This window comes from Convolutriloba macropyga, chromosome 5 (genome assembly GCF_964194025.1).
Source record: "Convolutriloba macropyga chromosome 5, txConMacr16.3, whole genome shotgun sequence".
In the NCBI taxonomy this organism is placed as follows: domain Eukaryota; kingdom Metazoa; phylum Xenacoelomorpha; order Acoela; family Convolutidae; genus Convolutriloba; species Convolutriloba macropyga.
In genome coordinates this window covers 1954434-1968528 of record NC_134472.1, presented here as the reverse complement: position 1 = coordinate 1968528, position 14095 = coordinate 1954434, and the positions used below count along the sequence as shown (strand labels likewise).

The 14095-nt window shown below is 33.5% G+C and overlaps 2 protein-coding genes across 3 annotated transcripts in view; both read right to left on the bottom strand.

Moving 5' to 3' along the window:
• LOC142339039 (calcineurin B homologous protein 1-like) overlaps nt 1–14095 on the bottom strand; it is a 416603-nt gene that overhangs the window by 246493 nt on the left and 156015 nt on the right. The gene's annotated exons all lie outside the window — the stretch shown is intronic.
• The window catches only part of LOC142339034 (uncharacterized), a 101260-nt gene that overhangs the window by 86536 nt on the left and 629 nt on the right, over nt 1–14095 (bottom strand). For both annotated transcript variants that reach the window (XM_075388659.1, XM_075388660.1), the window contains exons 2-3: nt 6020–6681; nt 4990–5346 (exon numbers count right to left, since the gene is read on the bottom strand). In XM_075388659.1, the coding sequence (XP_075244774.1) occupies nt 4990–5346; nt 6020–6681 (1019 nt within the window). The remainder of the gene's footprint in view (nt 1–4989; nt 5347–6019; nt 6682–14095) is intronic.

The following is a 14095-nucleotide window of genomic DNA, read 5'->3' as shown; positions in this document are numbered from 1 at the left end:
TATAGCCGTGGAATTTTATAAGATGAAAATTTAAAACTTCAATTGTGTCATAAAGATCTTGTTCTTCCGACTCCAATTAAGGTATCATCAAAAAGCCCGTCCAACGTATATTGCAGTATGAAAAGACTTTTTGAATATCCTTTTCAAAGGAATTCATCAAGAATTAAAATTTTGTGAATAGTAGACCAATTTTCGTGGATTTTATTCACAATTTCCGTAATTTTTGACAAAATTTCCGTCAGTTTTGCTGATTTGTTAGATTGTGAACATTGGCGTTAGTGAACTTTAAGATGAAAAGAGTTGCTGAATGGTTTGGTCCGAGTTTTTCCCTAAAATTTTGCAATATATTTCAAATTTCAGAGTCTCTCATCAGAAATGGTGCCAAATATGATTTTTAGCCCACTTTGTTTATGTTTTCCAGAAGTAGAGACCTGAGAAACATTATCACAATCTCTTAAAACTCCAACTTCTAAAGAAGGTTTTTTGTTTTCGCTTTCTATGAGATTTTTCATGGTTTAAAATATTGTCCCTTTTTTGTTAATTTATATCGATTTGTATTTAAAATGCATGATTTATTCCTGATCTACTGAAATGTTTCGTTTGCAAAACTATCCACTTCGGAAACATTTGCACAATAAGGTTCATAACTGAACGCGCAGCCGGATCAGGTCTAGTTTTATTCTCGTCATGAACTCTTTTAATTAAAAACTGTTCAGATTGTACTCGGGCAGGATGTTTTTTTTTTCAAAAACACTTTTGCGTTTTTTGTTAATTACTGAGGAAAACGGTTTCAAATCAAGGGTCACTTAACGCAAGTCCAATTTACATGAAAAAACGCTTCCAAGAACATATTAGCTTTGGAGAATGAGCTCTATGATTTTAGGGCTCTGACGAAAAATCTAAATTGACTTCTTGAGTTGCGCCTGCATTTTGTTCTTTTTGCAGTCCCACGGCTGAGTCAGACTTATCAAAATAACCCTTTGGCTCTTTAATTTGTTACAAACAAAACTATACAAACATTATCGTGTTTTTAGCAGATACCTAAAGGCTATTATGGCTTTATATATATTTATGTTAAGAAAAAATCAGTGAACTGCTGAACTATGCATTTTATATCTCATTTTTCTGAGTTACTCAAAAAACGTTGTGATTTTTGAAATTCCAGTTATTGAGGCTCATTTTTGTTTGCGAGAAAAATTAACGCATTAACGACAGGAACAATGAAACATATATAAAGTATTTGTTCAATACCTTATGGTTTTGATGGCCCCAAAACCGTTCACTAAGAAGTACATCAGAAATTTTAATTTTCTCCTGTGTTGTCTTTTTGTAGTTGCTCCAAATGTCCTAATTTATGAAAGATCTCAATGACCTCTATTGATTGCTTGATTGAATCGATTAGTCATTTCATTTTATTGCTATTAATTTTAATGACTTTCAGAAGAAATATTTTGAAAAAATGAAAAAATGTTGATTCTTTTCAGTTCTTTGTGTTCTTGAGTTTCGCATCATCTAAATTAGTCTCATTGGCAATAGGTGTCGTTAACATTTCGTTCTACCATATTTTCCTCATCTTGTTGGTTATATTTTTCCGCATATGGCTTAGACAGTTTCTTTTCATAAGAACTTCTTCGAATTTTTTTATAGTTATCCATATTTCTTGTTTTTTTTTGTCAATTTCTTTATACTTCTCAGGTAGATTGATAATCAAATGAAACCCAATTGGAGAAACCAAACGAATTTTAAATTTATCAAAATTTTTTTGAATTTTGTCATCTCGTTATTTTAACGGCTTCAATGCTGTTGCTTCGAAACAATTAGTTTGTTGAATTTTGAGGTCTGAATTCCACCATTTTTCTAGTCCTCTGACGTAGTATCAATAATAAGGATCCCAATTAGATTTGCTTGAAGATCCATGTTATGAATTCTTTTGTTTTAGTTGAAAGCGTCCGCTTTTAATGACTTTGGACTTACTTATTTTAAAATAAATCATTGGATTATTGAGCTTCATGTCTTTTTATCTTCTTTCTGTCAATAGGTAGTTAAGTATCTTTAAAGGCAGGCCATGTCTTGTTTCTTGCAAGCCAAAATCCAATTTATAGCTTCTTTTTCTCAACTGAAGTTTTCTTCTTGGCTTTGACACAAGGCGTTTTCATTTTTTTTAAAATGCGATTTTGTAAGATATAATTGATTTTTAATAACTTCTTCTGCTGTTGTCAATCTTTTGTATTTCTATGACATAATCAGGATAAAGATAGGTGTAAATTGTTTCCTTACGAGTTTCATAATGAAAGTTTCAGTAGCCTGCTCAAATGTACATCAAGATGTAAAAATGGACCTTTTTAATTACCTCAGCTGATACCTTTATAGCTGTTTTAATCACTTGGAAAAAAGTGGTTTTCAAAAATGGAAAACAATTTTTGAAATTTTCCTTTTCTGCATTTTTTTTTGCATTGTTACGCAATCTCATTAGAGACAGGTATCATATTTTTTTGGTAATTTTATAGTTCAATTTGTTCAGTTTAAGTGTTATCTGATGCCATGTTGTTCTATTTTATTCTAAGCATAGACATCGGATTATGAGTGTAAATAATGTTTTTTGGTCTTTTAAGTTTATATTGTCTCGTAGTCGCATTAATGGCAGTTTTCATCAACCCTCTAATGCGGCTAATGTTACTTTTTTTCTTCAGTGGTTTGTTGAACAATATGTGAATTTTTGAAAGTATTGAAAATTTTCGATCTTTTCCCCCTTTGATAGACCGTTAAGTCGTTAAACGCGGATGATCGAATTCGAAACATTATACGCAAAGGCCCATTACCGAGCCTCCTTGTTTTGTATAGATAAGTCAATTGGTTTGTTTCTTGAATTGAAATTAGCAAAATGGCCATGGCAAGCGAAGAAAATTTCTTCGGCAGATTGCTGACAGAAATAAGTAGGAAAGTTAACACTGTTAAGTTTTTAGTTCATGTCGCCTTTAGTTTTTGGTCATTACGAAAACTCTTCAGTTTTTAGATCTAAAATAACCAACTTAAAAATTGATAACAGAACAATAGAAAAGTGAACTTCAAATCTTATTGATGAGGTTGTTAAAATTTAATCAAATTTTCCACTGACAAAAATTTGTGGAAACCATCTGAATCACGTCGAACACAATTTGCAAAACGATAGGATTTAAGTCTTAAAAAGCAGAGATTGTTTTAACAGTAAGATTTAACATACGGATGAAAAACTTTCTCAAAACTATAAGAACTAATTGAAAGTAATAATGTGGTTTTTGCAATAGCACTTATAGTGATAAGGTGATTTTTGCTATAACAATTGGGCCACCTTTTGCGACTGACCTTTGTAATAACATCTATGAAGGTAAGAAAAACTTTCGGCTTCAAAAGTATTTTCCTTATAAATCAAGCCGACAGTCATAACAATACAGTTAAAAATAGGCTGTCTTTTACTGGTAAAATCGTTTCAGAATTTAAAAGCCTTACCACAGAAGATGACATTTTTTTTCTTCAATTACCAAAAAACTACACGCTAGGCAACGACCAATCACTTAGGAGTTTATGTTCAGTTTTATGCATTTTCTAGTTTAATCTCTTCAGTTTCAGTTGAGATTCTCAAAAAATGGTCATAGGCAAAATAGTGCTCTCCCACAGTCAAATAAATACGAAGTTGTTAACTGTCTCATGATAACTGATGAAAATAATTTACTATATTAAAGTTACAGAAATAGGACGCTATAGTCGACTACCGAGAGAATTAAATTAACGGATCTTTTCCCTTTGTGCCCAGAGCACTTGCCCAGAGCTGTGACCACGTGCCATTAAAATCATTATTATTAAATCATTACAGTAAAAATATGGCTCGTCCGTCTGGAGGTGCAATTAATAATATGCGCCCTTCACTGAGCTGGGGTGGGGGCATAAACAGAAAAGATCCGAATTAACTTAGGTGAAGCAAAGAATGAAACTTTGACTTTTATTTAAACGCATGGAAGGAAGTAAAAACTTTACAATTTAACTGTTGAGATCATTTTAATAAAAAATATAAAGAGATATAAAGAGAACTGAAGATTTTTTTCTCTCACGACATTAAAAAATCAAAAATAGGGCGGATGTATTAAGGTGCACCATTATGCGCAATATTAAAATAGCAGGCGGGCTCCCAGCTGCTCTGTAACTGCTATATTTCGTACGTCATTTCTCGTAAAATTGGAAACCCAGATTTATTAGGTACAGATTTAAATGTATGCTTTGCAGTAAAGCTTGCGATTATATGAGGATGACTTAAAGTATTTGCTGTCAAATTTAAGCTTCATACATGAAGTTACTTTTTGAACATGATGAGGTCCAAAAAAGGTTATTAAAAAGTTTGATGGATGCGATAGAATGGCGCCATGCTTTGATAACAGAAAGCGTTTGAGATTTCTAAGTCAACCGATTTGAAAACAAAAGTTTGTACATTCATGTTCCTATATAGAAGTTATTACCGCGATGGCGTTTTCTTGACTTCGCTAAAATTCTTGTAGTTATTGAAGAGGACGCTGCCAGAGATGAATTGCCGTATTTAAGAGATGAGTAAATTTAACCACTTAGTAAAAATCAGGGAAATGCGAGTAATCTAAGGCAATAAAACTCATTTCTGTAAGATCAAATCCGGTATCCTTAAGTTTGCTAATTCGTACCTGGAAACAGCCTGTAATGAGAAAGACTATAGCTGCAAAATAAAAGTTAAAGTTCGCAGAAAACCTATTTTAAATAAAAATCAGGTTCTTTTTATTTCTGACATTCAGTTACAGCCGCCAAACCCAAGTCATAAACCGGCGGTTATCTTGTAAGATTCTTGTTTAAAATCTTGCAAGAAAAACGATCTTGCAAGATAACTGTCATTTGCAAGAATATTGAAAGATTTTACAAGATAACCCCCGGGGGATCGCCTACAGAAATGGACAATGTTTCTAAGAATGAATGAACAATTGAAATGAGCAATACCTCAGGGACACTTTTTGAGGAAGAAATGGGAAGCCAGTCAGCAGAAGCAGTGTTGGCTACTCTGTGAAGCAACGATGGGAACCACTTCTCAAAAGAGGGACCCTCACTTCTCTTCCGCCCATCTGCGAAGTTGCGACCACGTCTGACCGCGGAACCCGGGACACCAGAGGGTTCTGCATTGGTTGCCGAGTTTCGCCGACTGATGTTAGGGCTGAGACTTCCCCTTCGACTGTCGTCCGAGGAAAACTCAAGAGAGAGTCGACGCCAGAAGAGGGAGCTTTTCCGACGGATGCCGAGAAGTTTCTCGTTGTTGTCAGTCACAACTATTGATGGCAAGGCGGGAGGCAAAACATTGACCTGAATTGCAGTAGATAAGGTTTATGTGCTTAATAGTGAGTGAACATGTATCACATGGGCTTACGAAGTAGTTAAACACCGTCTTCTTTATACAAAATCTATGATTCTTTTCTGATTTAAACTGCGACCTAACTCCGGGGTTATCAATGTTTTACACAGAATTTTTGGATCTTTTCCGTTTGTGCCCCCCCCCCCCCCGAAAAAAAACGTCACCGACCCCCTAGCTGCAGAGCACGTGTCATTACATACAAATATAGCGAGGGCCTCTGAGTGAATGCAAATATTATGCACTCAATAAGCTATTAATTTGAAACGTGAAAGAATAATTGCTGACTTCCAGCTGCATTGAAACTGGACAAATAAACCAATTTGATGAGAAATATATTGATTTCGGTTGGATTTTAGAGTCATTTGTCATTCTCGGCGTTTACCCTACGTCATATATTTTTAAAGCTCCGAGAAGCATCAGTTCTGTTTCGCTCTCCCCTCATATTGTTTTCTATGCCACCAACACCCATACCCCCCATCCCTCCCTCCCTCACTCCCTCCCCCAACACAAACAAAAATGTATTATTATATGGCACGTTACTATGTGAAAATAGCACGTCCACTTGGGGACGAAGAATTCATATGTCCACAAGGAGGGGGAGGGCATATAAACCCGACTTGTTACCTGGTTATCATTTTCTGAGTTGAGGCTCCCATCTTTAGAATCTATGTCTGGATCCTCCGAATCGCTATTGGACAGCTGTTTGTGTCGGCTCTGCCGGATCAATGAGCTCTTCCTTCGATTTCCACATCGTCCGCCCATCGCAGCTGGCGGCGGGGAATCGTTTTGCGATGTCTGGGTCCCAATTTCACAAAACTGCACTTTGGAGCTATACTGGCACGCGACGTCCAGTTTTGGCGCTTCGATTGATATTTGGGGGATGACATTAATGCGGTTGCTTAGCACGTGTAAATTAGGCGAACAGGTTGTGGACTTTGCCCGGGTTCGTTTCAGGAAATCGGGTAATTTGAAGGGTTTCTTCTGGGGAATATTTGGCATCGTTTGATTCAAGGGTGAATTATACATGTCCATCGGAATGTTGTTATCATTTTGATTCTCAGCTTGTATTGGATCCTGATTTGTGAAGCAAGTCGAGTTTGCGTAAATGTTTCCAGCGCTTGTTGGGTTGAAGCTGTTTCGTTCACCAGCGGGGGACTTTCGGAACCTCATCGATAGTTTTTTAGTGAGAGATGTTCTGTTTCTGAAGGTGCCGCCTGGAGGTGACGCCGAGTGCCTTGCAAGAGAGTTATCTCGCGAAATGTCAGCCATGTCGTAACTGTACTGACCTATAATTGTAAAATGAGACATGAGGGTGAAAAAAATGTGAATCCCAAATTCATACAAAAATTATGTTTTCGGTCGCAGTAAATTATCCTGCTAAGTTAAGTTTGAATAAATATGTCGAAAATCAATTCTTGTTCTGGCTGTCAATTTCACTCATTTTGCGATCAGAGGTGAAATAAGATTTAATTGCCAAAAAAGTTGAAACATAAATGAACTATTTATTAGTTAGAAGAAACAAGGAAAACTTAAAAACTTCGTTTTTATGGCTATGTGGTTTGAATCATCTCTTCGAGAAATTTATTCAGCGCGGTTTGGTTAATATTTGGGCACTGCGTTTTTCTTCATGGGCTTATTGAATTTTGTAATTGAGTAACCAAAGCGAGTGATTAAATTGTTCTAGTTAGAATAACTAGGACCACGTCCGGTCTAATAATGATTCTCGGAACGTCGCGATCAAAACTGATCAAAATCACCAGCGAAAATGTTCAAAACAACAAAATTTCAAAGAATTTTGGAGAAGAAAAGTTTCAGACGTAAATAAAGACGCTATCTTTGCTCATTTAATTATGTTTTGCTTATTGAAAGACCCTAAAGGTAATAAAAACATTAAAGAACATTCCCACCGCTACAAACAATTGAACCATAACATCAATTATTTTAACTTTCTGTTTTAATAACCGGAATTTAAATGGCCGTGATTTTCCAAATTATCTTTCTAAAAGACGATTTGCAGAAGGCAAGAGTGAATTCCAAATCACTTAACGTGTCGTTTGTATTACGTGGGAAACTACTGGGTGAAAATAATTCACACTCAGTTGGGTTAGTGTGTTTTCAAAATAAAACTCCTAAGAAGGTTTCCGCTCTTTTGTTTAGACAGAACGTTAATGACTTAGAGTGACTTGGTGTACAGCTGTTCCAAAAACATGATCAGTTTATGAATCAATCCGGTTTGCGATTTTGAGAAAGATATAATTTTAAGCTTGGCTGATCAGACCACAATTCTGGAAAGTTTGCACAAATACTCTAATTTAGTGCTATATTAAATTGAGTATATAAACGCTCAATACATACATTCATAAGTTAATCCGAAAACCAATGCTTTTAACCAAATTGCATTTCAGTTTCAATTTTGGCAGAATATTTTTGCGTTCTTCACTAATTTAGAAGACCAAAATGTCAGCATTAATTTTGAAAGAAATGGGGCTCAGGTTTGATTAATCTCATAAAAAACAAGGCGGCTCAGCAATGTGCGATAGCACATAAAGTTCCGACCCCGCCCATCCACAGTTTTGGCATAATTGTCTACGAAATAAGGAAATGATAGAAAACCCAAAAATTATTTTTTGGGAATCCCAAAAAAACCCAAAAAAGCCCAAGTATTTTTCAAAAAAATGTGTATGAACGATAAGATAGCCTCCAAAGCAAATAACTCAGTGGAGTAAAAATTGAAGCATTAAATTGCTGTGATATGCCAATAATAAGAGAGCAAGTCAAGCCGAACAGCAAAATCAAACAACAATAACAACAACAAACATTAATTACATCAAAAAACTTTTTGTCCGTTTTAAAAAACAAAATTTAATAACAAAGTCAACAAACCGTCAGATGAAACTAAAATTTAACAGAATAAATCTTAAATCACCAGAAAAGATATGCACCAGTCCATAAAAAACTTGGTAACAATTAAACAAAAGAGAACAAAAACAGTAAAGTTAAAAAATTCGCTTATTTTTTTTTGAAACAATTAACTTCAAAGTAATTAAAACAATTAGAAATCAAGTAAAATATCCCAAAGGTTTACGATTACCAATGCTTCTATAGAGGGGCATTAGGAACTGTCCTTATTCATTTCTTTAAGCGGCTAAAAACAACAACAACGGAACAACAAATAAAAGTTCAATTAAAACTTGCCAGAAAACGCTGTCAAAACCCTCAAGCCATATTTCGGCCCTCAAAATATATTCATCTGCGCCTTCTTCAAACACCAATATTGAGGTATTTGGCCATTTATTAGTGAGACAAGGTAACAAGTAGACAAAAAAGAGAAAAGGGCAAAAGGATGTAATAATTTTGATTTTTTTCGAAACAAAATTATATCCAAAGTCATGAAAAACATTAATTACAAAATGAAATATTTAAATAGGGTCGTTTATTCATCCAAAGGAATTCTTTGAGACATGCAATTATCCAGAAAAATTCTTGCGTCTACAAAAAGAACGTCAAACATGACAAAAATCAAATTAATTTACCATTTTTGTGAAAAACCGTTGTCGAAGTCAGTAAGGTCATAACTCATTCTTTAAAAAAATAGATTTTGGGACATCAATTTCTTTTGAAACCTTCCCTTGACAGCCATATTGTCATATTTGACCTGTAATTAACCAGATTAGGTAATAAAAATAACAAAAATAAAAAATAAAAAGAACAAACTTGCGAAGTTAAAAAGTTTTTTTTATTTTTAGTTTTGGAAAACGATCGTTTTCAAAGTCATGAAAGCCATCAGCTATCTACTCATATCAGAATATCTGCTCGTTTACTTTTCCATAAAAATCCAGTGAAACCTGTCACTATACAGGAAAATTCATTCAACTGAAATGACAAAGTAAAACTGAGAGTTAAAGTCAAAATTAAAATATTCAATTAATTTCTTGAAGAAAGAAGTGTCGAGGCCGTTAAAACGATAATCTATGTCTTTGAAGTTTTCAATATGTTCAATTTTGTCTCCTTTTGAACGCTAATATTATGATAAGAGAACTGTCAGTAATGTGATAATGTGACTAGAAAAGGTGAAAAGCTGGCAAATTTCTAAAAACAAAAAAAAATCTTAAATCTGCTAGTATCAAAGCCAGAAAACAATAAGTTCAGGCTTAAAATTGCAATTGAGACTAAACTTTAAATCAGTAGAATGCAGAAGCATTCTTTCTTTGCTGACACTAAGCTGCAAGTTGACCAAATTAGGAAAAAAAATGGAGGAAAAGTTCATTAAACCATTATTTATTTAGAAATCAATTATTTTTAGAAGTCGAAGCGATCATAAACTTTCAAGTAAAAAACTAGGTGCATTAGCTTGGAGCTGAGTAGGAAACCAATTGGACCTATCACTCCTGAGCTTTCATTTGACATGTTCTGTTCTTTATTAATAAAAAAGTTCGTTTTTCGAAAAAAAAATGATTGCAATCCGAATTCTTTTTGGATTGTAACAGTCCACGATTGGGCCAGAACTAGCCCTGCTGATGCTTATTTTCCGTTAGGAGCTTTTAATTTTGGAATATTGTAGATACATATAATTTTGAAGTAGCAATAGCCCCCTTCGGAGTCTACAACGATTGTATTAGTGTTGTTTGAAGGTGTAGTGTCGGCAAATTTTATCAAAGTGGACTAAAGTAGCTTATTTCGTGCTGTTTTTGATGAAAAAGTCTGAATTTTGAAATATTTATCCAGAGTTTTTGACCAAAAAAATTAAATTAGAATAAGCAAAAAGGCTTTTTTGTCCTTAAAATTAAAACCAACGACACTATTCTTAAATATTTCAACAAATTGTAGCAAAATTGACGAAAAATTAGTCAAAAATTTCAGAAAATGTGAATAAAACAACGTGAATTCACTCTAATTTTCTCGGAAGTTAAAACCTCGATATCTCCCTGTAGAAAACGAAAAATTAAAAAACCTTTTTAATTCCATATTCTAAGCTGGACGAGCTTTCTATTGATACCAGTCTCAACTCTCTACGATGAATATATCGATCGGCGAAAATTGACTGAAAAAAAACCCATTTGAGTATATAGTTCCCCCCCCCCTCAAGAGGGGTCGGAACAAATATTGAATACTGCAAGGCTTTGACATATGAACCCCTTTTCTCAATTACGGCCAAATCTTCTAAAAAAGAAGTGAGCGAGTTTTGACAACTAACAGAGCCAATAAAACAAAGCCTCAACAAAAACCTGTATTAAGTAATAAAAACCCATACATCTAAAAAAAAGTTTCATATTAGAGCCATAAAACCAGTAGCTTTTCTCCAAAATGAAACTGTATGTTAATTCGGCCTCTTTTTCACGTAAAACGGAGCTGTCTTTAGTTGGGTCGTTATTCAAAATTTTTGTCCGTAATTAACATTGAAAAAACAAAAGCAAACTTTTGAAAAAAAGGCAGCGCCAAATAACATTTGAAAAAAATCTGATAGCAAAAACCCAAGATGCGATCAAACCTGTCCTTGAGTTTGAGGCACGTCTAGAAAACCACTTAATTGCCGCAAATCTTTGCGAATTAGATCAATTGTAAAGTGAAATTTTTGGAAAATAAAAAACTGCATTTTGTAAAATTATCGAGATACTTTTGCAAAAAACCGGCAAAGTTATAATCGCAGAAGACTCCTACAGGATACCAACGTTCACAAGTTCTCTCGCGGAGCTCACGCAGACTGTTTCAGACGTTGTTTCAGGTCTATAATAATTGCAAATCTAAGCAAAGGGGAAGAAAAAAGCCTATTTAGTGCCATTTTTGATTAAAAAAATCTATATTTTGAAAGTTTCATCAAAAATTTCAACCAAAAAAAACTCAAATCAAAGAATTCAGCAACCCTCATATTTCATTAACAGCACAAACAGCACTCTATTGTTAACAATTTTATTATATCAAATTTCATTAGCAAAATTTTGGGGGAAAATTTAAAAATATGAACAAAAACGGTCGATTTTTCACAAAAATTTAAACCTCGACAACTCCAACTAGCTCCAACTTCAACTAGCTCTCTCGAGGAGCTCATGCAGACTGTTTCGGACATTGTTTCAGAACTATATTAATGGCAAATCTAAACAAAGGGGAAGAAAAAAGCCTATTTGGTGCCATTTTTGATGAAAAAAATCCAAATTTTGAAAGTTGCTTGAAAAATTTCAGCCAAAAAAATTTCAAATCAAAGAATTGAGCAACCCTCATATTTGTTTAACAGCACAAACAGCACTCTATTGTTAACAATTTTAATATAAATCAAATTATTTTAGGAAAATTTTTGGGGAAAATGAAAAAAAATGTGAACAAAAAATTGTCAAGTTTTCACAAAAATTTAAACCTCGATAACTCACTGTAAACATAGAAATTCAAAAAAAAATTAATTCAAGACTCTAAAATAAACAGGCTTTCTAATGATACTAGTCACTACTCTCTACGATGAATATATCGATCGACCAAAATTGACTGAACAAAATAAACATTTGTGTATGAAGTCCCTCTCTCCCCACTAAAGGGGGGTCGGAACAAAAAACTTACGGAGATTTCTGAAATCTTGCCTAAAATTACAGCAATAACTGTCAAGCAGTTAAATTTTCAGTAAAAAAGAACCATTAAATTTTAATATTAGTTTTTGGTAATACTTTGAGCTAACTAGATTTTTAAATGGAAATTTGTTTAAGGTGCAAAATATGGCTACCAAATGACGAACAAAAAAAAGACCAATAGAAACCTAAATTCGGAAACATTGAATCTAAAAATGAATATAAAAAATAAACGGCATACTCAGCATAACTGATAGCGTCTTCAAGATCGAAATGTGTGCCAGTGTTTAAAGTTTGGTGCGAATGTGTATCGGGCTTTACGGATCAAGTAAAAATGTTTAGTTAGAAATATTTTGGCGTCAACTTTAGGCATTATTTTTCAAAGTTTTTACACCTCTCTTCAAAATTCGAAAGAAAAATTGGTCGATATGAAGGTTGAAAATAAATAAAGACTGGAAGTCTTTGTTTTATTAATGCAATCAACTGCTCGGGTGTTTCATAGAATAAAATTCTATGCTACAGTGACGCAAAATTGAAAATCGATATGAATTGCAGAGTTTTGTATAAATTATAAATTCTCTGAAATATTTATGCTGTCTTCATCTAAGCAATCAACAACTGAATTTTTTTTGTGACGCAGCGCAAAATCATTTATAAGTCGTATTTTTTTTCAAAAATAATTAATAGATGTGTTAGTTTTTAATTGAAAAAAAAAATTCTCAGATAATTGGAGTCGTTTTTCCGTGTGACGTCCATTCTAAAAAGTGCTACCAATACATGTTGACTAAAACACTTGTTGTACATCTTAAATTATTTTTTCAACTCTGTAGACAGCAAACAACAAAATGTGCTAAAATTTTAAAATTTTTTTGTGGTCAGTTCTGGAGTTAATGGATTTCAATTTTAATTTCAAATAAACGTAAAGCAAAAAACTTGCGTCGATATTTGTTTTTATTTCTGAACGGTTCAACGCAGTTTGAAGGGGCCATATTGAAGTATTTTAATTTGTTCTATTTGATTATGAATATCAATGCGTCTTTTGTTGCAAAAAGTCTGATAACATAATGTTTTCAAATATACGTCCAATTTTCATTACGCTGGTGGCCTAAAACAACGTTTTATTGACGAGAATTTCTCACAGAGGATTTTGAGCTCAAATAGCTAAAGTTATGGTTTATTTTTCAGGAAAGATTTATTTCAACTAATCTTAATTTTAGGTGGGTGCATCAGACGCTAAAACTCAAAAAGTTGTTTCGTTGTCACACCATCAAAGTCATTTATATTTTTGAAACAAAGGTACAAATTTTTCCCTGAAAAACTTATGCTCCGCAAACAAAACTTTGTTTACGGCTAGGAGCTGATTTGAACCAACTATCCCCAAAAAAGCTGTCCAGCATTCTAAATTTTACAGTCCAGGCCTAATTTTGTGGCGAATTTGTCCAAATTATCCTACAGCTATCGGTTTCTTATCTATAATGTGAAAACTATTCCAAAATTGAAGACACTCCCAGAACTGGTCGATTTTAAACGTAGGATCATTGAAAGTATGCCAGGATTGTGATAGTCAAAAACGGTGGAAGCAGTTGTTTTTTTCTTGAGTATCGTCGATATTTTTGCTTTTTTAACGGTTTTAACGCCAAAAGATAACGAAAACTATGGTAAAAATAAACGATACAGACGGAACCAAACATACCGACATTTTCATGCAAACTTTTGTTGTTTTTATTTAATTTTATGGTCTAGAAAGGCCCTTTTTCATGAATGGAGTGATTACATCTTTTCTATAAGAACAAGTTACAATCCCGGTTGTTCATCATACAAAATTCTTAGTTGTCATTCAAAGTCATATGTAATTTTTATGATTTCCAGGTAGTCATAAAAGGATCATATATGATTTCCTAGAAATCGCACAGGGATTATCCAAAAAAATTCAAAGGGTAAGCACTGTGCAGTTTTCATTCTCTATCGAAAATAAAAAAAAACTTCTTGGAAAACATGCAATGTCATATATGACACATAAAACATTGACTGAAGCCACAAATCCTTGTGTAATGTAGTCAGAGGACACATTAAATTATTCACAAAAAAATTTGAGATTTTATGATTAAATGATAATTTTTTTCAATGTTTCTTATAAATGAGCATTTAT